Here is a 26,887-nt window from a genome sequence, read left to right on the forward strand (position 1 = left end):
AAATGTCCCCCCACTTTAGTACTATACACAAAGTAAATATATTTAATATAATAACATAACAATATTTTGGTCCTGCATTTTGCATATAAAATACCATTTGAGAATGGCACAAAACTGCCGAACAGCAAACGAATTGTAATTTTGAATAAATATTTTTCTGCTGTTTTTTTTCACGTGAATGAACTGCCTCAAAATGTGTATATCTGTGTATATCCTGCATCTCATTCCAAAGATGCAAAAAAATATGAGACAGACTCATGTAGCACCCAAGCCATATCTTCCCAGCGAGTGCTGAATGGTTATTTTACAATTTGAACCGAATTTGCTCATTAACAAAAAAGTTGCATGTTTTAAAATATTTTGTACTTACCGTGATCCCTCCCACCCACATTTCCCACAAAAAAATCTGACCAGGAAAAGTGCATTGCCACGCCCCTTTGAAATGGTACGTCAGATTCGCGAAGTCGACGAATAAAACTTTAGTCTGACGTCACTTGACAATGTCTCCCATAGAGACACAGACCATAATTTACAATATTATAAACATATATTTATCTATTTTATTTATTGTTACATAAAACGATGACATCATTCACATTAGGTGAAATGCTTGGAAGATATGGTATTCCTTTATTTTTATGAATTAAGGAAATTACGATGGTTTGTAACATTATGCTGCATTCAAGGAAGGCGAGGAATCCGAAACATCTTACGCGGATTTTCACAGTTCCGACCTCAAAGCGTTCCAAGCGAATGTAAACAACAGAGATGGCCTATTTCAATGAATTGCTTGAGAATTCTAACACGGCCCAAGAGTATTTCATCACGTTTCACGACTTGGTAAAGAAACATATTACAATTGGAAATTATTTGAAACAGGCAAATTTTTGGCCACCTATGTAATACGAGAACTCAATTTCCCAGCTTGGTCTTGTTTTAAAAAAACTTTCGTGACTTGACGGTTTTTTTCGCTCAGTGCTGATGACGGTAGCAGGCGGCGTTGGTTTGATGCTAAGACGGGTTCATGACAGGAGGCTTACTTCATGTTAATATTTACATTTCCATCAGCATTACACAAGACAAAGGATGTATTAATGAACGGGAAAAAAGGACGTGTGAAAAAACATTGGCCGTTACCTAGTTAATATCGACCAGCGGCGGTGATTGTCAAACGTATCCGGGGTTGTTTTGACGAAGGCCTGTTGCTGGCTACAGGAAATTCTCGCATTCGCCCAGTAGAAGCCAGCGGGGGCTGAAGCGTCTCACAGGGTAGCGACTGGAGCTCTTTGGACGGGATTTCTGGAACATCTTAAAATGCGAGAGGTCTAGCTAGTCTTAAAAGGTAACTGGGACGTTTTTTCTGCTTCCCCATGGTGGGCACACACCAGCTCACAGCGTATTCGGTTAGCCAGTCAGCTAACGTTAACGCCCCCATATTGACAAGCTAAGTGGCAAGCTATCGCAGGAACCCGGTTATTTTGGAACACGTTGGTAGTTGATATTGAAACACTTTGCTCTTGCAGCCACGTTCAATCACGCATTCGCCGTATTTCTCCCTCGGCACGAGGAAAACACGTTGGGAAACCGATCACAAGACCTCTGAGCTAAAACGTAACAGCCTCTTGCATCCTTTTTGGACTCTTGTTGTTAATTTCCTCCAGTCCAACGTTCGAAGTGAGTGCAGTTTTGAACGTAATGAAATCCTCGCCTGGGCCTACTCGACGCTACCTTCAAAAGTCTCTCCCAGAGAAATGAGCCTTGTGGCTTCAAGTGCCCCCTCTTCGCCCCGCTGTTAACCTCGAAACGACTCCACTTGGCCTGTGGGCTTTCTGTGCTCTGGAGGGATCTTTCTCATTATGAATCGTTACCTGCCTGTGGCAAGGCAGCACTTTCTGGCTGCACTCGCAAGCACCAGTGTGGTCGTGAAAGCCATCAGTGCTCTTGTGGTTCTCCTCTACCTGCTCTCCTGGGCTGTGGACACATCATATGCACTGGGGGTTACCCCGGGCTTTCTGTTCCCACCTAATTTTTGGGTGTGGACGCTGGTCACCCATGGGATCGTGGAGCAGCACGCGTGGAGCGTGGTGATCAATGTTGGGACTGTGATGTCTTGTGGCCGCCTGCTGGAGCCTTTGTGGGGTGCCCTCGAACTGCTGATCTTCTTTGCGGTGGTAAATGTATCTGCAGGCCTACTAGCAGGCCTCTCCTACCTCCTCACCTATGTGGCCACCTTCAACCTGGACTTCCTGTTTGCTGTCCGTGTCCACGGAGCGGCCGGCTTCCTCGGAGGTGTCCTGGTGGCACTGAAACAGACCATGGGGGATACAACGGTACTCAGAGTTCCACAGGTAAGGCTAGCAATATCTGGTATGCGTTAATTCCATTTGGAAGAATCATGTTTGTCATGACAATGGGGATAAGATAAGATAAAACCTTCATTTGTCTCACAATGGAGAATTTCCCAATTTACAGTCGCAAAATTATTAAAGGGAGTAGTAGAAGAACAAAAGTGCATGTAATCTTAAATATGGCAGGGAACGCGTTTCCTTTTTTAGTTTTGATTTTGAGCAGCAAATTTGACGTTACATGTCGGTGCTCACCAGGAATGCATAAGCAAAATTGCACAAATAGTGAACAATCTTGGATTTTTTTTTCTGTTAAAGTTCCAAATAGTGTGTAAATTGAATACACTTCATCTTCAGCATGTTAAGAGCCACTTTTGTAAGTGGCCCCGCCCCCCGTCCCAGCCACGCCCTCTTCCGCTTTTTTCATCACTAGCCATTCATATCCCTGGGATGAGGGAACAGGCAGGATTTCACTGTTATTACTTTGTGGTATTTTAGTGACTAAATACATCTTTTCCCTTCAGGAATTAAACCCTCTCTTTTCTAATTTGCCAGGTAAGGCTCAAAGCAGCTCCAGCTTTGGTCCTCCTCCTCTTGGCCTTACTGCGCCTCTCAGGCCTACTGGAGAGTTCCGCCCCCCTGGCCGCATACAGTTACGGCGCCCTGTCCGGCTGGGTGTACCTGCGCTTCTACCAGAGGCATAGCAGGGGCCGCGGCGACATGTCGGACCACTTTGCCTTTGCGAGTTTCTTCCCTGAGGCGCTGCAGCCGGCGGTGGGTCTGCTGGCAGGTTTGGTCCACGCCACCCTGGTGAAGGTGAAGGTGTGCAGGAAGATGGTGAAGAGGTACGATGTGGGCGCGCCGTCGTCCATCACCATCAGCCTGCCTGGAACAGACCCGCAAGATGCCGAGAGGAGAAGGCAAGTTTCATTAAAAACAAAATCTGCTTGCTTAAATTTTTCAGATTTTTGGAATGGCCCTGTGGAGATTTTGAAGCCAGTTCAGAATCTGATATTTGTCAGAATAAAATTTGAGGCAGCAATTAATCGGCTTATTAATTTACAAAAATACATAATGAATGAAATAGATTCTCTTTTGGTCCCTTAAAAGCTTGCAAATAGTAATTATACAAATTACAGGCAGAACATTTAACTCTTTTACAATAGTTTGTCCTTTAGGTTTTGTTTGACTTTACAACATAGACAATTTTAATTTTTGTATTTACAGTGATCCCTCGCTATTTCGCGGTTCGTTTATCGCGGCTTCAGTGCACCACGGATTTTTTCAAACGCATTTGTGAAAAAAAAGAGGGTTTTTTTTTTCATATACATGGAGTACAGTATTGTATATGTTGCTCTATGTGACTCGCTGTTGTTTTGCAGCTTCTCACGGACTTTTGCGGACTTTTTTTCCTGTATATGTTAATTGGTCGCTACTTCGTGGATTTTCGTTCATCACGGATGGTTTTGGTCCCCATTAACCGCGATAAACGAGGGATTACTGTATTTTTTGGTGGGAGAGTGGTAGGATGTTTGAATGTCATTGTCTTATGTATTGCTTGTGTAAAAACTGAAAAAAACAGATTTTTGCCAGAAATCATACACAAAGTTGACTTTGCTCTTGTGTACTCTTCTGAGCCTAAATTAAAGAAAGCTCCGGTATTCATCTAGATGTGCTGTATCAGTTGTGTTCAGTTTGTGTGGATGACAATCTACAGTCATCTCTGAAATAGAACAAGAAAAGATAACCGGATGACAAGGGAAGGATTTATTCTCCGTCCTTGTAATGCGAGTACAGAAGTACCGTAACAATCGTTTCCTCTTTGCTGCAGACAACTGGCCCTCAAGGCTCTCAACGAGCGTTTAAAGCGCGTGGAGGACCAGTCAGCTTGGCCCAGCATGGACGACGAGGAAGATGACGAGGTAGATGAGATCCGGACCGACACACAACCACTCCTCCCTCGTGACCCGCCCTCCTCAACGCCCCGACCAGCATCAGGGGGAGCCGTCGCCCTCTCCTCCACAGCCTCATCGTCAATGTTGCCGAGCGGCGGAGCACAGGCATCGGAGTCGAGCATCATCAGCTTCGAGGACGCACCCTCTAGATCGTAACCCTTTGAAGAGATGCAATGTGCACGTCGCTTACAGGCGTACTAACTTGAGTGATGGAAGGTGGCGGACCTGGCCACACACACTCCATTACTGTCGCCATTGAGTCCACACGTGGGTTTAGTGTGTCTTTTCACTTTGCACGTGTTGGATGTGCTCAGTGTAGTCAGTCAGGCCATTGCTTCCTTCTTGCGTTCAGGCTCAAGTTAAGCAGCCATTCTCTTGTGTTCTCATTTACCGGTAATTTCAATTGACCTGGGGGGTTTCCACGGCTTTGTGGGTTTTTTGTTTTTGTTTTGTTTTAATATTTAAATAAAGGCAAGTTGGATGTGTTTTTTCCACCCCACAGCAGCCACAGATGTTTGCCAAGAGAACGCTTGTTCATGACAGAGACTCACTCTCCAAAAGACGGACTCTTTGCTGTCAAGGTTTTGGTTTGGTAACACGGTGAGGAGGAGAAGTACAGAGTCTTCAGCACAAGCTGCTCAAGACATCGGCAATGGGAAATAAAAATCTTTGCGATTTAAAAGTAAAGTGCCAGCTGTGAATATTCTGGACCAGTTTCCGGTTTTATGACTCCTCAAACTGAGAACTTCTTTGTGTGTATCCCCCGTCCCACCCCCACAGATTTGTTTACCACTTGACAGAAACAACTTTCTGTATACACAGAGTTGGATGTCTTGCGTTAACGTCTGATCTGTGATATTTTTGGCCGAGTCAGCATCTAATTTGTGTCCAATTTCATTCACTGTTTTAAGAGTTAGCAATAACAGTTTCAACTGCTGGTATTGCTGCACTTCTAAGGAAAATACGATTTAGTGGGTATGGAAATATGTACGTTTTCAGTTGCTACACAGTCAAAATTTACAGGTTTGGTTTTGATAGGATCTTCGGCGCTGATTATGCAGAAGGTGAATGTCTGCTTGAACAGAGGATGTTTGCACTAATAGTCAGCATTGTGCTTTTTTGGTACTATGCATTTGTAAAATTGTTGCACCTTGCAAATTAAGACACGTTATCCCGTTGACCGAATGTAGCATGAATGAGGATAAAGATAAGATTATTGCGGGCAAGTTGAATTAGACACAAAATGAAAGACCATTTTGCTTTAGATACAAACATCGAGGAAGAAATTGTAACCGTGTACTGTATTATGAAGTGCAGTTCGTGTTGATTTGACAAATTATGGATTCGACAAAAATGAGTGATTGTGTCATGAATGTTGAAGACGGAATGGTTATGGAACCACTGTTGTAATCAAAGGAGATTTTTGTCATGTCTTTGTCACAAACTTTTTGATCAACCTGGAAGTTGACAGAGATGAGCAAAAGAAAATAATTTACCGTTGAGCCATGAACTGTCTTTAAAAAAAAAGTGCAAAGAAAAATCATAGGATTAGACAGAATTGCTGCCATTTTGGGGGGGATTTGTGTCCCCCCCCCCCTTTTTTTTAAAAAAAGATGACTGGATCAATATTGATTAAAGTCCAACTGATTCCAAATGAAATTTGGCCAAGTACTGAAAAAAAATACAGTTGAGTCTGGACTGAGGAAAATGTAAAGAGCATCAAGACATTGAATGATTATAAAGGATTATAAAAGGATAGGTTATGAACAAAATGTTTGATTATTGCATCATATTTTTTCATCAATTTTGTAAGATGCTCAGATGAGTTTAAAAAAACGGAAATTCCCTGACCTGAAAAATATTCTGCACCCCTGATTTCATCATGTATGCTTGAGTGGGATGGAGGGGTTTTTATAACTAAAATCCAAACTTTTTTTTTTATTGTTTTCAAGACAAACTACCCCAATTGTTATACAGCTGAGCATTTAAGACCAGTTGCATTGGTTAATAAATAAAAATGGACAAAAGCAAATTCTGTTTCATGCATTATTTTATGTGACGAATGATGTTGGTTCATCAACAGCAGCATGAAAACATGATTTCATTGGTTTATCTTAATCTAAAGAGTTACCAGTATGTCAACATGATGGAGGTGAATGATTATATGTGCTGTGTACTATGTTGTCAAAGAAGCATTCAACATTTTATTTTCATTCATGTAGTTTGTATATTATGTTTATAATATACAGTATTGTATAATAATATGTAGGGCAGGTGTGTGCTGACCAGGGTTGTCTTGTCAATAGAGGGCGCCAGCCGCTAAGGCACCGGCCTCCCACATTAAAAGACAAAAATACAATGAAAAATGAAATAAAACATCATCCCACAAATAGGAATTTTCATTTTTTTCAACCTAATACATAATTTGTGTGACGCCATAGGGAGGGGAGGAGCCAGGTTGGGAGTTGTGAGTTGTGGCTAACAGCAACTCCTTTGAATGCGTATGTTTATTACTTATTTTGTTTATTAAAAATGGTTACTAGTATCGGCGACTGCGAGCATCCTTCTCTCCGCTACTGACGGGCATTACAGTACTGTTACTGTAGTGTTTTTGAGTAATTGCCGAAACTGTCCACTGGGTGGGGCAGTTAGCTCAAACTACAACTGACAAAAAGTTGAATATGGCTCGGCGCTTTTCATCCTGATGGGAAAACAAATTAGTTAAAAATCCAGAAAGTTGTAGATGGCTAATAGTATAATATAAGACTTTACAAACACAAATTTGGATTTATTTCAATTAAGCACATGTGACACTTGAAAACACGATATGATTCCTTGATAGTGATTAATATATTCGGTGCTCGAAGAAAAGTTCACATTCCCGCAGTGGCGTTGTTAAACGTGTGCGCGCGTCGTCAAGATCAACGTTGACGCGCTCGCGCAGGTGTGGCTCTTGAGCTCGTGCCCGACGCCCTTCCCCCTCCCAACAGTGCCCGCGCGTTCCCGTGAAGCCTTGCGATGTACCACAGTAGGACGCGGCCAGTCTAGTGTGGGAGCAACGCCGAGCGACTCTTTTCCGTTGAGCACCACCGTCTGGTCTGACCAGTCCGTACGCACCGCAGGTAAAACTTTACTTTCTACACTTTCACCCAAATCATCTCACAACGATATTTATCATGTATTCTCCTTTCTCGAAGCAGACAGAAGTATTGTTAAAGTTGCGCTCGTCTAATAAAGCTGAGTCGGTTAGCCGAGGCTAGCTTCGTCAGCCCCCCCCCACCACCACCACCACGACGACCTCCATTGCAAAATGCCGCTTCCGCACTTTCCAGACAGTTGAGCTCAGGGTGAAAGCCGCTTTAATTTGAATGAAGGATCCTCTGTGGCGTAAACAACACAGCCAATCTCACAAGAGCAGCTTCACAAATGTGGTCTCCGATTTCTTTGTTTGTTAAAATGGAAATGTTGACAGTTGTCCTAGATTGTCGAAACGGCCGTAGTCAAACAAAGAGGCTGGCTTCTCGACTTGCCTCGGCTGAGTAGACGGCTCGTTGACTTTTCAATAAATGTGCTCATAATCAAACCACAACAATTAATTATTTCATCTTCGCTTTTTTGTTTTGTTCACCGCTATACATGAATGAAGAACGAGCTCCACTTATTTGAAAACGTCTTGAAGTGACGTGCGATTTTACATGTAACGCTTACATGTTGGATTTTATCTTGTTTTTTTTGTTTGTTTTCCCTTGGTTGCTTTTAGTGATACGTCAAACGTGTTATTTTTTTCCTCACCGGATGTTGAATTTGGAATGAGGCCACCTACACGTTCTTCCACTGCGGACACACTAGCCATCTGTTGCCTCTGTGATGACGCCATTTTTCTGGTGACCCACCCAGTGGCAGGCTGCTTTAAAAACACTGGTTTTACTGGGAAGCTCCCGTTAGAAAGACATTCAATTGTCTCTCGACGCTACGGTGGTTTGGGCTGTGACAACAAGGGAAGCGCCTATATCATTTTTTTCCCCCCAGACTGAAGACATCTAGGCTTGCTTCTACACTAATGCCAAGTACCAATAATTCATAACGCCCTCACACTTGGCAACTTTGAAATGCTTAATCAAATATTGTTCAAAAACGCAACCCTACATGAAAATGGCACAGATTTCACTCAATGTAGAATGGTGACAAATGGTCATGAATGACATTTTGACATCCAACAGCATGCATTTCTAGTGGTCATGCCGGAAATTTCACTTAAATGTAGCATATAACACAAGGCAGCTCATTTATGTGGTGTCTTAGTCTGAACACGAGGGGCAATATGTAAAAAGAGTACCGGTAGTTGGATGCGAGGCAAAGAAAAATGTAGAGCTGGGTTGCAACACGGATGCCATATTACCTCTGTGCTCAATAGAATCAGTAACATGAAATATAAGACTATTTCTTGAAAAAATAAAAAGTGTGGTTCTGTACTTCATCTAAATTTCACAATTTTAAAAATTTCTACTTGTGTCTTTCCAGTGGGTTGCGAGCCAGTAGTTCCTGCACCCGAAATACCGAGATTCCTTGTATGCGCAGAACACAAAGAAATGTTCCTTTCAACAGAGATATTCCGAAATGCATTTAGATGACCAAATATTCGCATTAGAAATTGAGTTAGGTGAACCCGAAAATATTCATATTTGGGTTTTTGAATTTTCATGGCCTTGCACAACCGAAATACTGCCAATATTCGGGTTTTGAAAGGGTTATTGACTACATGTACCGGTAAACATAGTCAGCGATTCAATTTGAGAAAGTGGTGCATGTATCACACATTGAGAGATAATGGCTGAAACAACAACACTTCAGCAAGAGAAGATGAGGTACATCCACACCGTGGTGGAAACTCTGAAACATTCAGGGAAATTTCCCTTCCCTTTAGGAATACAACCGAAAAGACAAGACTACACTGGCCTTTGCTAATTGCAACGAGCATTCGTTTGGAGTGAAGTGGTGCGTTTTGGGAACCCGTCTGCCCATTGCGCACCTGCTCAATTAATATGCAACAACATGCTTGGAAGGCGCTTCGCATGCATCAAGCCTAACAGATGTGGGCTGGATTAGTCAATGGACATGTTCAGTTTCATCAATAGTATTCCTTAAATCCACCACCATCTTGTACAAACCCAATCCCAATGAAGTTAGGACGTTGTGTTAAACATAAATAAAAACGGAATACAAATGATGTATGATTTATGTTCAACCTATATTTAATTGAATACGCGGCAACAAGACATTTAATGTTCAAACAGATCAACTTTGGGGGGGGGGGGGGGGTAGCAAACAATCATTCACGTTTTATGGCTGCAACATGTACCAAAAAAGGTGGGACTCGGTCATGTTTACCACTCTGTTAGATCGCCTTTTCTTTGAACATCGAATACAAATTTGAGAAATGAGGACACTAATTGTTGAAGCTTATCAATTCACGCTTAATGTACATTTCAGCTGTTCAACAGTCCTGTATCTCTATTGTTGTATTTTGTGCTTCATCCTATACCACATTTTTTTTTTTTTGTGGGAGACAGGTCTGGACTCTAGGCAGGCCCGTCCTTTTACTTTGAAGCCACACTGTTGTAACACATGCAGAATGTGTTTTGGTGTTGTCTTGTTGAAATAAGAAGCAAAGTCGATGAAATGATTTTGCTTGATTGTGTTCCTGAGCCCATGCGGTGATATCCTTGACACATTGATGTCTGTTTTTGATGCAGTGCAGCCTCGAGCATCGAAGGTCACAGCTTTCACTGTTGGTTTTCGGCTTCGCTTACATGCGGCGATTTCTCCAGAATCTCTGAACCTTTTGTTGATGTTGTAGAAAGTAGGTGATAAAAATCCTTAAATTCCTTGCAACTATGAGGAACATTGTCCTTAAACTGTTGGACCATTTTCTCGCGCAGGTGTTCACATAGAGGTGAATGACCAAGTCAGGGAATCTCCTTTTATACCCAATCATGGCACCCACAAGTTCCCGGTTTGTTGCAAACCGTTTGATGAGCATTCCTCAACTTTTTTGCCGGCAGTCCCAGGTTTTTTGGAAAATATTGCAGCAAGTTCATGATTTGCTAATAACTATTTAAAATGAATTGGCTTTTCAATGCCGACTGGTTGGCTGAATTGAGACGAGAACACTCTTGCTTAGGGTTTCGTCACATCAAGCTTGTGGACTGAAGAGGCACGCAGTTGAGGTGGAGATGCTGCTGACCACTGATGTCGCGTCTTTGTGTGTATTCAAACATTCCGCCGTATTTAGCGGACAGAATGCTCAGGTCCTGCAAGTTTCACAATCAGATTTTTGTTCTTACAGTGTATGTTCAGATAGATGTATGAAACACTTGCCCTGCTTTTGACATTATTTTCTTGTGAGCAGCCTTCCTTGAGACTGTGATTGCTAATCTCCACCAAAATTCCTTGGAATGAACTCGCATGCCCATCTTTTTTTTTGTCTACAACAGCCTTGTTCAGAAACCTTATTAATTTTGCATTTGAATTTGATGCGTCTTTGTCAGCCATGTGTAATATGACCTGATTTTTAAAAAAAAATTAAACTGTCTCTAGGCCTTTGTGTTTAGACTTCTTAAATTGCTGTGCATTTGTTGATCAAAGATTGAAGTTACCGCAGTAGAAGGGAAATGTCTTTTGAGTTCAGACACAACAATTTTCCATGTTACGCTAATGGGGATTTTCCTGTTGAGTCGCCTTTCTTTAATTTGTCTCCTTTTTTTTCCCCTGCTTGTGTTTTCCTCCTCTGTTTTTTGTTGTATTTTAACAGAAAGCCACACATATTAATGTGTGGTTACCCGCATTGATATCCACCTTCAGCGCGCTGTGGTGTGCCTTGGATCAATACACGTGGGCTTTTTATCGGCGCTTGAAGCAGCCATCAGTGTCTGTAATGACCCATTGGCATTTGTTGAAGGGGTGCTCACACTGTTATCAAGACTTAGTACCCAGTGGCTAGTCAAACATTGAACTACGCACATGCCTCCAGGCAGCCACTGCCCCATTTTTGGAGGGTCTTTTCTTCTTGTTCAAGTCATCGAGGGAATACTCTATAATATTTTTGACAGCGCTGTCCTACTTTGATGATTCATCGACCGTGACGCTTGCGAGGGTTTTTGCCAGGCGTTTCATTGTCTCATAGTGAAATGTTTCACTGGCAGAACAGTTTTGAATGTACCGTGTGTTCATATTGTGTTTGTGAAATATGAGTCAAGCAGCGAAATCCAGGTGGTTAGACGACTGGAGGCACGCACAACATATTTTAAAGAAATTCCTGGGGTTGACTTCCCCTTTAAATCGTATTTATTGTATTTTTTTTCTTTCTTTACTTGACTTTAGATAATTGTGCCGAATGAGTCAAGTTCACTAGAAAACCACACATTTACCCCGAAAATACAAATTTTCTCCTTTGTGTATATGCTTGTTTTGCAATAACTTCCCTTTACTCGATTGGGCAAGCTTGCTTCCGCAGTTACTGGAACTCGTTCTGAAGTGTGTGGGATTTTCTTCATTTTTAATTTTTTTTTATTACGCTCTAATTTTGCTGCCAATAGATCACAGTACTAGCCTTGGCATAATTGTCTTACAATTGCTAGTAAAATGTGATGTAACAGTTGCACTTTTAAGTCACGTTATAATATTTTGTTACTTGTTTTCTGCCCCCGCCCCCACTCCATCCCCCTTAGGGATGGCAGCCATCCGTAAGAAGCTGGTGATCGTTGGCGATGGAGCTTGTGGGAAGACCTGTCTTCTGATTGTCTTTAGCAAAGACCAGTTCCCAGAGGTCTACGTGCCCACTGTGTTTGAGAATTATGTCGCTGACATAGAAGTGGACTGCAAACAGGTAAGCGATCACGCTCACTGACGGTGCGCCACTATTGCACACTTTTGTCAAATCGTCGAACCTGAAGACAAATAAAGACTCCTGCTTTCCCATACCATAAAGAAACACGGCATTAACAATGTTTATCTTTTATTGATGCTGTACCTCACACGCTGACTTTAAAGCTTTTTTTTTTTTTTTTAACTCTGTTGCGAACCAAGACAGCAGCATCTTGGCGTCTGTCATTTGAATGTGAGTGTGGTGAGTGTGTACACGTATTGTAAACAAGTATAAATGGTCTTTCATTATGTGGAGACTGTGTCCCGAGTGGTGCGTTGTGTTCCAGTAGACATGTGCACAGTCCACATTGTCACATAAAAACAAATTTACCTTTACAAAGGACTTCATTTTTTTTGCTCTGCTATCTTTACTTGGCTGTGAGCTGCTTCGAAACCAGGCAAATTGCTGAGAAACTGTAGTCAGTGCTATTCTTCTTCTTGTATACAATACATGATGATTTATATAGCACTTTCACAACAGCGGCAGCTCTAACAAAGCGCTTAACAAAACAGTTCCCATAGGTGTCCTTTAACCAGTGGATCAGAGACGTCATGCTCAAAATGTGCACACGTCGGCTACAAGCAGTAGTTGTATTGCCGTGCAGTGCCACACGCATCACGTCATCTGCCTTTAATCCTCACGTCTGGAAAATGAAATCACAATGACCATTTACCACAATGACCATGTGCGCTGTGTGTGTTTCAGGTGGAGTTGGCTCTGTGGGACACGGCTGGTCAAGAGGACTACGATAGGCTCAGACCACTCTCTTATCCAGACACTGACGTCATTCTCATGTGCTTTTCCATAGACAGCCCAGACAGCTTGGGTCAGTGCAAACAGCGCCGTGTGCAGCAATCAATTTTCTCATGCTCTTCTCCAATCTAGCCATTTTGACGAGCAACAAGTTACACCGATCTAATCGAGGGAATCAAAGTCTTTTTGGGATTGGGGATGGATGGGAAAATGTCTATTTTATGTTTGTCGAATGAAGAACTCGCTCAGTGTGTTTTTTCTATAATAACTCGGTGTAAGTTATGTGAACTTTCAGCCACGCGCATTCAGCCACTCACACATGCAAGCGGCAGGCAGGCGTGTTGTTTGAACAAACCCGGAAGTGGCTTTGTTGTTGACAAGACGCAAAAAAATTTTGCCAGGATTCTGCGGTCATATCGATGTTGAGCGGCGCTTTACTCATGACGCAATTACATTACAAAGTCAATGCAGTATTGCGTAGGCGGGAGCGGATCTGTCCAGTTACCGTAAACCGGAGCCAAACGCCCTCTGCGTTTTGCTAATTTGTTACAGACACAGCAGGTAAAAAGTGCACGAATAATGCAGGACCAAATAATAATTGGGTGTGTGTGCACTTGGACTCATACAACACAGCCAGCTTCCAATACGACACAAAAAAGGAACTGACGTAGACCCAACATTTGTGGAGGTTTAAATTAGTTGACTATACAATAATTATACAAGTTATATTACTTAATCTTCTGAAAGAATCTGTGATCATGTTTTTTTTTTCTTTTTTCAAAGCTTCTGATTGCTGATCGGTCCAAAAACATTGATCACATAAAGCCTCATAATAAGTACCGTACTCTGCGGGGTTACCAAGTTCATTTTATTGCCATACAATCAACACCGTCCACTGAGTAACTGCTCGGGCAAAGAGCTGCAGCACAAGCATCAGCAGGCAGTCATGCAGCAAAATGACATGCGATGCACTTTCTTCTATTAGGATTAGGAACAGCTCTTTCCTCTTGTTATGAAAATGGCTTCATGTAATATCAGGTGATGAAAGTGCTGCTGCATTATTGAAGTGCCATGCATAAACATGATTAAATGAGTAGAAAATGTCAATTACCCAGCATTGCTAGTCATAAAACCAAAGTAAGAGTACTCGGACAATAAGACGGTATTTTAATTGCGTTCTCAAGCAGAATAGTATAAACTAAACTGCGCTATGTGAGATTTTGATGCTACAGTTTGTGCAAACGGTCTGAAATGAAGACTGTTTCACCGGTCTCTTGGTTTCACCCAAAGCAAATATGAATGCCTCCCCCGCCACCTTTTTGTCACGCTTATCTGATATCGAAGAAACCTGTTTTCAGAAACCACTGAAATGTGTCATGTCAAACGTGCTGCCACGCCTTACAAATGATTTTGTTGTCTTTTTCACACAGAAAACATTCCGGAGAAGTGGACACCAGAGGTAAAACACTTCTGTCCCAATGTTCCCATCATCCTCGTTGGAAACAAGAAAGACCTGCGCAATGATGAGCACACGCGTCGGGAGCTGGCTAAAATGAAGCAGGTACTTTATCCCGCGAGTGAAATCTGGGACTGTTTTCAGGATACATCTTGAATGTATGAATTGGCTTGAGAGAGCTCTGAGCTGACATTGAGTAGCCTGCTGAACAAAGGATTTTAATCGGGGTCTTTTGTGATTGTCCTGCACATCAATCATCTGTTTATGCAATTGGATAAGAAGGAAAGAGTCCTCCATCCACTTCTCGAGCTAGCTAACTCGCTCGTTTTCAACATGTTCTTGTCAGAATGTTATATACATTTTTTTGTCCTATTTTAATAACATACATGACAGGGTTGATTTTTATTTCACATGATAAATGTGTGACAGTTCATGCTAATGAGCGCGATGCATGAGTTGCATCAGAAGTGCAATGTTTACCAACCTTCCACGTGCATCGTGCAAGTTAAGTGTTGAAAAGAAGTGTTTTGTTTCTAATGGCTTAATGTAAGGCTGGTTTTTTTTTTTTATTTCCACTTTTTAGGACTGCTAACAGTATGCAAATGTTATTTAAAACATTTCCTGTACATTTAAATATTGAAAATAATTTCAATTTTGACTGTGGAACAAATTACTACAAAGGTCATTGCCAGTAAAGCTTTGTTTTGAAATCAGAGATGGCCCATTGCCACTTTGAGGGTTGCTCTGTTCAAGCTTTAGAAAGACTAGGTATTGATTTCTTTTTTTTTCTCTCTCTCTCTCTCATGCAACAGGAGCCGGTGAAGTCTGAGGAGGGCAGGGAAATGGCCGGCCGGATCGCGGCGTTTGGCTACATGGAATGCTCCGCAAAGACCAAGGATGGCGTGCGGGAGGTGTTTGAGATGGCCACAAGGGCGGCGCTGCAGGCTCGCCGCAGAAAGAAGAGCGATAAGTGTGTACTGCTGTAACGTGGCAGTTATTGTTGGGACTGTTTGCACCTGGCCTGTTGTACCTGTGGCCAGGGTGGGGGAGGGATGGAAAAAAATTAGGGGGCGTAGGAGGAAGGGCAGGAAAAGACTGCAGTTAATGACTACCGCTATAAAATGGCTGTTTGTCAGACTGGGACTTTTTTTTTTTAATTTGGGGGGGAAGCTTTGATGGAGAGGGATTTGATGTGGGCAAATGACGACTGTTGTAAACCATTGGACTCTTAATTTGGTGGCAGCTCGACACCACCCAAAGACAGCTTCCCCCCCAACCAACAGAGAAGTTCATTAAGAGATCCTGGTCCTTAAATCAAAGGTATTCATCCGTGATGATTTGTGGCGGGACATTCCGCTGACTGTGTTATGTTTGGATGGCAATATGAATTTCCTCCCTGGATGACTTGATGGGTCAGGCAGGGCACGGCAAGTACAGTTAATGGCTGCCATTTGGGATAGGTATCGTGCAGTCGCAGGTGAGTGAATTTGCCCTGTAATGAGGCTGTACACACAAAGATCAGATGCTCACTTGGGTTATTTCGATGTGCCTACAGTTCAACTGCAACAAGACAACACGAATACTCGTGTCTAGAAACATTTTGATCCTGTGTGCACCCTACGCGACCCCCTCCACTTCAGATGCGAGGTTCTTATGTGTGTGCTCACATGTGCAGCCTTAAATGATTGAGGTCTATCTGAGGTTAATCTTGTGCTAACAGACTCCCAGCCAGTACATGCACTCAGCCCTCACCCCACTGGCCCGGCTCTATTATTATACCACACTGTACTGCAAATTCACACACCGTTGCCCCCTGTTGTTACCATTTAAACTACTTGTAAAATGATTCTGGCAATAATTACTTTTAACGAGCATGCTCCTACCACCAATAATATCCTGGGTTTTAAAAAATGACAACAAAAGAAATGTGTGGTCCAGAAGGATTTTTAAGCCCGCCAAACTCTTCTCGTCTCCCACCACCTTCACCGCCCTCATTACTCCCCCATACTTGTGACTGCTGGTGCTGACCTTCTCCTGGTTGTAGACCAGGACGGAGAGCGAGGAGAGGAAGTATTTTGTTTACATGCAACGCCACCACTAATCTCTGGATCTGGATGTTATGTGGAAGTAATTGCGACTGTGAAGTATTTGTCATTCATCAGTCCAGACGTAATTACTAAAGATGATTCTTATTACAAAGCAAATGTCGGACTGCAGTGGGCTGCTGTGTGTGCGCGCATGCTGTTACAGCTCAGATGCGGCCGTTTTGTAGGTTCTCGGTGTAAAAGAGGCTTAAGAGGGTCCCTGGGATCAGCCGCAAGCACATTTAAAAATTGAATATGCCTTATTATTCAAGTGTTATCTGCCGACCCACAAAACTGCATGCCAGCCTTTTTTGGGGAAACAACCAACGGTGTTCCTCAGCACTATCTAGACAAATTTGGATTCACAACCTGGTTAATTGCTTGCTGTTAGTGGTATTTGGTTAAAATGATGATGGTGGCCTGTCAGTTTTGGCTCAAATAAAAGAACCCCTCTAGTTCCTCTTTCTGGCCTACCGGGATGTGTTTGCTCCAGGAACCTACTCTTGTATTGTTAGATTACACTTTATTTCCTGCTTTTATTTTGAAATGTATTCTGTTGTCTGTATTTAAGAAAGAAAAAAAAACAGGTGGAACAAGAGCGGACTGCTATTTTTGCTTGCTTTACTTGACTTTACACTTGGTGATTAAGAATCTGTCAATCAGTCCCACCAAATGTTTTTCGACAGGAGAGAGGCTGGAGTATTACTTGGACCCTGGATTAAGAGGTGTGTTTTCAATGCAAATTGAGAGTGCAAAAAAAAAGCCTCCTTGTAATGTACAAATCATTTCTTTTAATGAATGTTTCAATCATAAATTCTGGATGCTGAAGTCAGAACAGGAAAACCAAGCTGTATGCAATGTCTGTAAATATGAATTATGGGGTTGTTCAAACTAAACTATACACACACACGACTGGAAACTGTATTTGTAAACTAGCTTTGGTTTGTGTAATAAATTACTTTCTATAACCCAGGCCTTTTTTCTGTTCTGAGTCGAGGAGAGCTCAGCTCTTACAACTAAATCGACGCACAGAGGATTGTGATGGACGAGAGGTTTTATGAAGCTGCAGCATTATTGTTAATGTTCCCACTGGACTCTGAATACTAACTCGTTGCGAAGACGGCATCACCAGGGGGATCGTATTTCTTTTTGGATCAGTTGTCTACCGCTGTTAAACAGGAGGCTTCAAAACACTTATGGTATGGGTCAATTCAATCTGAGCCTTTTTATTTCCCGCTAAAGGGACTTTAAACACATCTTCTGGTCACCATTCTATTAATTTCAGGACAAAACCAATATAAATCTGATCACTTATCACGCCTGGGGAGTCATTGCAGCTGAAAATACACCGTATATTAGGTCTGATAACTTTTATTCTGTTGGTAATGTCATGGTTGAATCCCCTGATTGTAACACAGCTGTCCCAGGTCAAATGTTCAATTAATATAACATTAAATGGAATAATCTAGCTACATTGGTGCTAAGACTTTGTTGTCATACCAAAGAAGAGCGGGGGTCGGCAACCATTTTGAAAGTGAGAGCTACTTGGGATATTGCCACTGATTAATGTGAAAGGCTACCAATTGAAATACAATTCTGAAAGAACAAATGTGCTCAAATTATTTGTAATTATATAATGCTATTAGTAAACTGATAATTGGGAGAATGAAGAAGACGCTAATCACGTTAATGATTTCTCACAATAATTAGGAAGTAGATTTTCACCAAGAAAAAAACCCGTCTGTAAATCTCTGGCAGTGTTCACATTTTCAAAGAATATCTGATACCCATACCAATACTGCAGACTCGAGGATCGACTCATCTCGTACCGACTCGGTCACTCTAAAAGTTAATGTGTGGATGTATTCTACTTGATATCGAGATCTAAAAAAAAACTCCACGTTCGCTCGACAGAAACGATTCTGGTCCCGTAAAGAAAAAAGGAAAACAAACTACGGACCATTAGGTACAGGCGCAAAGTCGCCAACTTCTCATCAAAGTCAGCGTTGTCTGTTTTTTTGCCACCAACAAACGTTATATGCTCCACTCGCAGATATCCGCATGACACCCGCAACATGTGCACGTCTACCAAAATGTTTTGACCCCATATTGTTTTACCAAATTCAGCAAAAGGATGAAAATGTCGTCATCGGCATGCGCCTTCTTTTGACCGGCTGACTCTTGTTATCTCGATGATTGGCACATTGGGCTTGATGGCGTTGAGTGACAGTTTTTGCAACGTAAATATACGGATAAAGGGCGCCTGAAAAAACACACTGTGTTTATTTATTAATTCATATACCAAGCCGATTGTTAACCGAAAAAAGTTTTCGACGCCGCCGCATATCTCGCCCTCAAATGACGATGTTGCCTTGTGATTGGCCCGCACCAACAACGGGGCAACTCAGAGAAAATCTGTGGTTCTGGACAAATTGGATTCTGGAAGGTATACATTTTTAGTACCAGGGATGCCTGCCATCCAGTTGTAGTCGTTTTCAAGGCATAGGAAAATGAACCTTTTTTTTTTCATTTCTTATCAATGCAGGGGAGTTTTTATTCAAATCAGGGCGAGATGATTGCTGACTGAAGAGTGTAATGCTTCGCAAAGCCTCACTCACACGCTTGACCGATGCCTGTGCTGCAGAGAGAGCTTGTGGGGGATGTAAAGGTGAGCTAATTTGCACCTGCGTGGGAGGGTGCGACATGTAGCATAGACATATTCACAAACTGCAGGGAGAGCGCAACCATGGGTGGCGTTACATGGGAAGACATCACTTGAATGACACATCATGGTCGAGTGGAGATAGAAACAGATTTGATGACACATGGAGTATGTGCTCTTCTTTAAAAATAGTTCTGAGTAATTCTGAGTTTGCGATTTAAACAGCGTAGCCTCTTATTCCATTGGCATGTGGGGCAGTTATCGTTGAGCCCTTTAACTCTACCTCGTAACAGCAGATTTAATTGGACCTGAATGGATCGAAAAATGACATTTATACAATGTTACCGAGGTAAAAATCAAGCAGGTCCCCATACAATTTTAAGAGTCAAGTTACACAATGTTGCTAAGTTATATTAACATATTCACACGTTAGCTACTTTACATTTACTCAGTATCTATCCTATATACATTCTTGTGTTAATTTAGCTGTACTAACACATTACCATTACAGATGGTCTGATCCGATCCACTGGATTGGTATCGGGTCAAATACAGACCAAAATGACTGCATCGTATTGGAAGGATATTAGAACCGTTCCAATACAATATGGTAAACCCAAATGCTGTTCATATCTCATCTCAACTGTATTTATAGAGCACTTTCAAACAGCCATCGCTGCCTACAAAGTGCTGTACATGGAGCAATTTAACATATACAACAAACAGTGAAGCAAATCGGTAATAAAGATGGTAGAAAGCACAGAACAGCAAAACCAAGAACAAATCAAGGTCATGCTGAGTCAAATGCCAATGAATACAAGTGAGTTTTGAGGCGGGTTTTGAAGATGGGCACCGAATATCTCTCTACTTCGCTTTGCGCAACCTGCTAGCAGCATGGAGTAGCATATTCAGTGCTGTCAAGTAATTAAAAAATATCAAAATAATTAACAGCACCATTTTCTGTACTCGATCACCATTCAATTTTGTCCAATTAAATCTTGGAATTTTATTCGCAGACTGTTCTAAGAAGCTTTGATCCTTCAATGGAAATTCTCCTGTAAAATAAAACTGTTGAACAAAACGATAGTCTAAAAGTGCTTGGTGCTACACACTCTCCCATATAAAAACACCAGTGGGTTGCTGCTGAACAATGAAAATCATTCATAAAGAGACCTCACATGCCTTTCAATCCTGAACTTGTTGGTTGTTGGAACCACACAGCGCAGTATCAAGTCAAACACATTAAAAACCTGAACCTATTATGATGACCGTGAAGCCTTTTGATTGTCTCAATGATACCGTTGTACTTATGGAAAATGACTAAGGACTATGTAAAAGCGAAGCCACAGGCCGGAAGGAAGGTCGTCACTGCCTACTCCACCCAAAGTGGTGGTCAGACACCGTGAAAGAGGCACAGCGCCCAAGAGGGGAACACTTGAGCTGGGATTGAAGCAGAGATCATAAACGCAGGCTGCTATTTGTGTTCTTATTTTTTCTTCTCATTCTCAAAGCACCTCGCCCTATCTTCTCTCTTTGCTTTTGCGGCTTTGGCTCTTCTTCCTCTATTTCTATTTATTCCTAATGATCCCAATCCTCCTCCTCCTCCTCCTCCTCAAGCCTGCGAGGTGTATGCTGCTCCACATGCTACCGCGGCCAGTTTTATATACCAGCCTATTTTTAGCCCTGCTCCAACCTATCTATTTTAACCAATCTGCTTACCACCTCCTCAAAATATCCAATGAAATCGAACGCACTGCATACAAACTGTCCAATGGAAGGACCGCTAAGTTTATAAGGGGCGGGGCTTGTATAAACCGCAGCGAGAAGGCAAGCGTTGTTGAGGAAAACACTGATGAGAAACCCCCGCCGGTCCCATTCAACCATTATTTTTTTTTTCTGTCCAGAAATGTAAAGTAAATAGCTATATCATTGGGGAAGCGAATCTAAAAACCCCGAAAAAGAATGTCATTATACCTACAAAAATACAATTTGCGTTAAAGAGTAAATTAACTAATTGCAGGCATAATCAGTATTTGGGTAATCGCAAATGTGGTTGAATTAGGTGCCTGAGAAAGCAGTTTTGACATAACTGCGTCTGAAAGTGTTGCCACTGTGTCATTGGATGGTGGTCGAGGACATCTGTTCAGCGCTCTAGATGCTATATAATTTGATTCTACAGGAATGTTGGATCTGTTTTAACTATGTGCCGCATTGTGATTGTAAAAGCCACGCCGAAAAGCATACATAACATTTCTCAAAATATTCGTGTGAACCCATCAGAAACACTTAAGAAGAAAGGTCAAAAGAGGAACAGCGATTCCCCGCCCTGTGATTTAGGACTGCATTTTAAAGTTTCCAGAGTAAATGCATGATAAAATAACATACAACACAACATAATATTTTACGCGTTGATAAGCGGGTCGTATAATGATGGATGGATTTACATGACATTATGCCTTTTAAACAACTCGAAACTGCCGAACTTGGCATTTTCTATCCTGATACATGTAGTGTACCGTTCGTTAATGTTGGTGGTTGAATTTAAATGGCATTACACTGACCTTTAGTGGTAGAAGTTGCACATTACAGAAAGGGCGCGTTGATTCCCTTCAATCGTTGACGTTTAACTTGGCCTCTTGGCCAAGTCATACGTCAGGGTGTCCGCCATCTTGTAGCAGTCTTTTGTCAACACTTCATCAATGGTGCCTCATTAGTGTTCTGTCTGGGGGTGCACTAAACAGTAAGCAGTAATGAAAAGACTGCGTGGAATTACCTTAATAATAATAATAATAATTAATAATAAGAGATGAATGAGAAAATATAACATTGGGAGACCAAAGTGCCCAGAGAAACCCATGCAGGCATGGGGAGAACATGCAAACTCCACTCACAAAGGCTGGGGCCGGATTCAAACTCATAACCTCTGCACTGTGAGGCAGATGTGCTAACCACCTTTCCCTCATCTAAAGGGATAAGAATTCTCATCCCACAGATTTAAAGCAGTGGGAAATACCTTTCAGAAGAGGAGTGATTGAATGTAAAAACAAATCAGTTCAACAGAAACATTGTTGCTATTTAGTCATAAAATCTACACATGTATTTGAGGATTTTGCTATTGCAGATAGACATGAAATATTTAAAATTAATATTTACATAACCATCACAGTAACTGTTAAAACCATTTGTATCTAATAATTAATGAAAATATCAAAAATACAGACTCTGTTTTGCCACTTTCCTTCAATCATAAACATATAGACATTCATAATTATCAGATTAAAAGTGGTCGCATATACGCAGTTAAAAAAAATCATTACTGTTTGTGTGAATGAGAGAACGGAAAGCATTACCGTGCACTTGGTGTAATGTAGCTTTATGAAGTTCAGCACATGCATGAGACTCATGACATAAACTCATGCCATGAGTTTATGTCAGCACTTCCACATACAATATGGCGATTGCGCTGACGTATCGCAATAGCCACCCACCCGTTAAAAAAGGCGTCGTTTTAATATGTCTTTGCGTTGAAGCGCCCGGTGTCTTCCTCGGTGGAGTGATCACCGAGTAACGACACAAGATGGCAACACTATCACAGGGAAAGTCCCCTCGTCTTTTTAGTGATTTTTTTTTCAGCTTTTGGTTCTGATTTTCTTTCACACACGGCTATATTACTTGACGCCATCAGAAATGTGTGTGTGAATACAGTGTGTGCACACGCACAGTGGGGCAAATAAGTATTTAGTCAACCACCAAATGTGCAAGTTCTCCTACTTGAAAAGATTAGAGAGGCCTGTAATTGTCAACATGGGTAAAGCTCAACCATGAGAGACAGAATATGGGGAAAAAACTCAGAAAATTATAATTGTTTGATTTTTAAAGAATTTATTTGCAAACATGGTGGAAAATAAGTATTCGGTCAGCTACAAAGAAGCAAAATTGGTGGCTGTCAAAGAGGTCTAACTTCTTCTAATGAGGTCTAACTCGTTACCTGTATTAATTGCGCCTGTTTTAACTCATTATTGGTATAAAAGACTCCTGTCTACAACCTCAGTCAGTCACAATCCAAACTCCACTATGGCCAATTTACTAAAAAGCTGTCGAAGGACACCAGAGACAAAATTGTAGACCTGTACCAGGCTGGGAAGACTGAATCTGCAATAGGTAAAATGCTTGGTGTCAATAAATCAACTGTGTGAGCAATTATTAGAAAATGGAAGACACACAAGACCACTGATAATCTCCCTCGATCTGGGGCTCCATGCAAGAGCTCACCCCATGGCGTCAAAATGATCACAAGAACGGTGAGCAAAAATCCCAGAACCACACGGGGGGGGACCTAGTGAATGACCTAAAGAGAGCTGGGACCACAGTAACAAAGGCTACAATCAGTAACACAATGCGCCGCCAGGGACTCAAATCCTGCACTGGCAGATGTGTCACTTCGCTGAAGCCAGTACACGTCCAGGCCCATCTGCGGTTCGCTAGAGTGCATTTGGATGCTCCAGAAGAGGACTGGGAGAATGTGTTATGGTCAGATGAAACCAAAAGAGAACTTTTTGGTAGAAAGATGGGTTCTCGTGTTTGGAGGAGAAAGAATACTGAATTGCATCCGAAGAACACCATACCCACTGTGAAGCATGGGGGTGGAAACATCATGCTTTGGGGCTGTCATTCTGCAAAGGGGCCAGGACGACTGATCTGTGTAAAGGAAAGAATGAATGGGGCCATGTACCGAGAGATTTGGAGTGAAAATCTCCTTCCATCAGCAAGGGCATTGAAGATGAGTCGTGGTTGGGTCTCTCAGCATGACAATGATCCCAAACACACAGCCAGGGCAACAAAGGAGTGACTCCGTAAGATGCATTTCAAGGTCCTGGAGTGGCCTAGCCAGTCTCCAGATCTCAACCCCATAGAAAATCTGTGGAGGGAGTTGAAAGTCCTTGTTGCCCAACGACAGCCCCAAAACATCACTGCTCTAGAGGAGATCTGCATGGAGGAACGGGCCAAAACACCTGCAACAGTGTGTGAAAAGCTTGTGAAGAGTTGCAGAAAACGTTTAGCCTCCGTTATTGCCAACAAATGGTACATAAAGTATTGAGATGAACTTTTGGTATAGACCAAATGCTACTTATTTTCACTCTAATTTGCAAATAAATTCTTTAAAAATCAAATAACGTAATTGGCAGTCCAGTAGTCCAGTGATTAGCACGTTGGCTTCTCAGTGCAGAAGTATTCGGGTTCGATTCCCCTGCGTGGGTTTTCTCCGGGTGCTCCGGTTTACTCCCACATTCCAAAAACATGCGTGGCAGGCTGATTGAACACTCTAAATTGTCCCTAGGTGTGAGTGTGAGCGTGGATGGTTGTTCGTCTGTGTGCCCTGTGATTGGCTGGCAACCGATTCAGGGTGTCCCCCGCCTACTGCCCGGAGACAGCTGGGATAGGCTCCAGCACCCACCGCGACCCTAGTGAGGATCAAGCGGTTCGGAGGATGGATGAATGAATGATGAATAATGTAATTTTCTGAGTTTTTTTCCCACATTCTGTCTCTCATGGTTGAGCTTTACCCATGTTGACAATTACAGGGCTCTCTAATCTTTTCAAGTAGGAGAACTTGCGCAATTGGTGGTTGACTAAATATATATTTGCCCCACAGTATATATATATAATATGGTGCTTTTTTTTTGCAGGCACAGTGCTAATCAATTTGCTTCCATTACCAAAGTGGACACTTCGGCTTTGGGATCAGAAGGAGACAAACCTCATGCTTCTGAACAAACAGAACAACTTGCTGACAATGAGAGCTCATTAACCGCAGCGTTCACACTCAATCCATGCGGCATAGGGAATGTGCACGGCAACCAAGTGTGTGTTAGTGTCAGTGTGCTTCATCTAGAATGGGAGCGGTGAGATGTGAGGTCCATAATGACCTCCACAGCCAGCGCTCACACACTAGTTGACTAATGGATGTCACTTGTCAGCGAGAAAATCAGAGGTCTTTTGTTCGAGTGGCAGGGAGGTTTTCTGTTGTAATTAAGAGGCCCAGTGGTCAGGTCACAAATTATCTCGTCGTAATGACCTGATGGTTTAGGAGACGCTAGTTATAATATCTGAAACCGTCTCCTCTCATCTTTCCACCACCACACACAGGTACAAGAGTACCTGATATTTTGAGTCACGATATCCACTTTACATTTGAAAACCCTCATTGTAGAACACCGAGCAAATGTGTCACAAGAAGCATGAATGATGAAGTAAAGATGATCTTGTCTCAGTTCACTCAAATTGAGTCCATGACTGATTTTATTGTATGAGTGGAAACGGGTTGGACCCCTCCGTGAGTCCGTCACCTTACCGTGGTGGAGGGGTTTGTGTGTCCCAATGATCCTAGAAGCTAAGTTGTCTGGGGCTTTATGCCCCTGGCAGGGTCACCCATGGCAAACAGGTTCTAGGTGAGGGGCCAGACAAAGCACGGCTCAAAAGACCCCTTATGATGAGTAAAATTAATGGATCTCAGTTTCCCTTGCCCGGACGCGGGTCACCGGGGCCCCCCTCTGGAGCCAGGCCTGGAGGTGGGGCTCGTTGGCAGGCGCCTGGTGGCCGGGCTTACACCCATGGGGCCCGGCCGGGCACAGCCCGAAGAGGCAACGTGGGTCCCCCTTCCCATGGGCTCACCACCCATGAGAGGGGCAGAAGGGGTCGGGTGCAATGTGAGCTGGGCGGCAGCCAAAGGCGGGGACCCTGGCGGTCCGATCCTCGGCTGCAGAAGCTAGCTCTCGGGACATGGAATGTCACCTCTCTGGCAGGGAAGGAGCCCGAGCTGGTGTGTGAGGCAGAGAATTTCCGACTGGATATAGTCGGACTTGCCTCCACACACAGCCTGGGTTCTGGTACCAGTTCTCTCGAGAGGGGTTGGACTCTCTTCCACTCTGGAGTTGCTCACGGTGAGAGGCGCAGAGCAGGTGTGGGCATACTCATTGCCCCCCGGCTCAGTGCCTGTGCATTGGGGTTCACACCAGTAGACGAGAGGGTTGCCTCCCTCCGCCTTCGGGTGGGTGGACGGGTCCTGACTGTTGTTTGTGCATATGCACCAAACAGCAGCTCAGCATACCCACCCTTTTTGGAGTCCTTGGAGGGTGTGCTGGAGAGTACTCCTGCTGGGGACTCCATTGTTCTGCTGGGGGACTTCAATGCTCACGTGGGCAATGACAGTGATACCTGGAGGGGCGTGATTGGGAGGAACGGCCCCCCTGATCAAAACCCGAGTGGTGTTTTGTTATTGGACTTCTGTGCTCGTCACGGATTGTCCATAACGAACACCTTGTTCAAACATAAGGGTGTCCATATGTGCACTTGGCACCAGGACACCCTAGGCCGCAGTTCGATGATCGACTTTGTAGTTGTATCATCGGATTTGCGGCCGCATGTTCTGGACACTCGGGTGAAGAGAGGGGCGGAGCTGTCAACTGATCACCACCTGGTGGTGAGTAGGCTCCGATGGTGGGGGAAGATGCCGGTCCGTCCTGGCAGACCCAAACGTATTGTGAGGGTTTGTTGGGAGCGTCTGGCGGAATCCCCTGTCAGAAGGAGTTTCAACTCCCACCTCCGACAGAGCTTTTCCCATGTTCCGGGGGAGACGGGGGACATTGAGTCCGAGTGGACCATGTTCCGTGCCTCTATTGTTGAGGCGGCCAATCTGAGTTGTGGCCGT

The 26,887-nt window shown here is 43.0% G+C and overlaps 2 protein-coding genes across 2 annotated transcripts; both read left to right on the forward strand.

Moving 5' to 3' along the window:
* The first annotated feature begins 951 nt into the window (after positions 1-951).
* Positions 952-6,332, forward strand: tmem115 (transmembrane protein 115). The gene is made up of 3 exons (XM_052057388.1): positions 952-2,348; positions 2,901-3,265; positions 4,177-6,332. Exons 1-3 carry the CDS (start codon positions 1,857-1,859, stop codon positions 4,454-4,456), a joined length of 1,137 nt encoding a protein of 378 aa, XP_051913348.1. The 5' UTR covers positions 952-1,856; the 3' UTR covers positions 4,457-6,332.
* A 930-nt stretch (positions 6,333-7,262) lies between these two features.
* On the forward strand, positions 7,263-17,486 carry rhoab (ras homolog gene family, member Ab). The gene is made up of 5 exons (XM_052057411.1): positions 7,263-7,422; positions 12,028-12,185; positions 12,930-13,050; positions 14,408-14,538; positions 15,246-17,486. Exons 2-5 carry the CDS (start codon positions 12,030-12,032, stop codon positions 15,417-15,419), a joined length of 582 nt encoding a protein of 193 aa, XP_051913371.1. The 5' UTR covers positions 7,263-7,422; positions 12,028-12,029; the 3' UTR covers positions 15,420-17,486.
* Positions 17,487-26,887: the final 9,401 nt, after the last annotated feature.

The sequence above is a fragment of the Hippocampus zosterae genome, chromosome 2, assembly GCF_025434085.1.
Source record: "Hippocampus zosterae strain Florida chromosome 2, ASM2543408v3, whole genome shotgun sequence".
Classification (NCBI taxonomy): domain Eukaryota; kingdom Metazoa; phylum Chordata; class Actinopteri; order Syngnathiformes; family Syngnathidae; genus Hippocampus; species Hippocampus zosterae.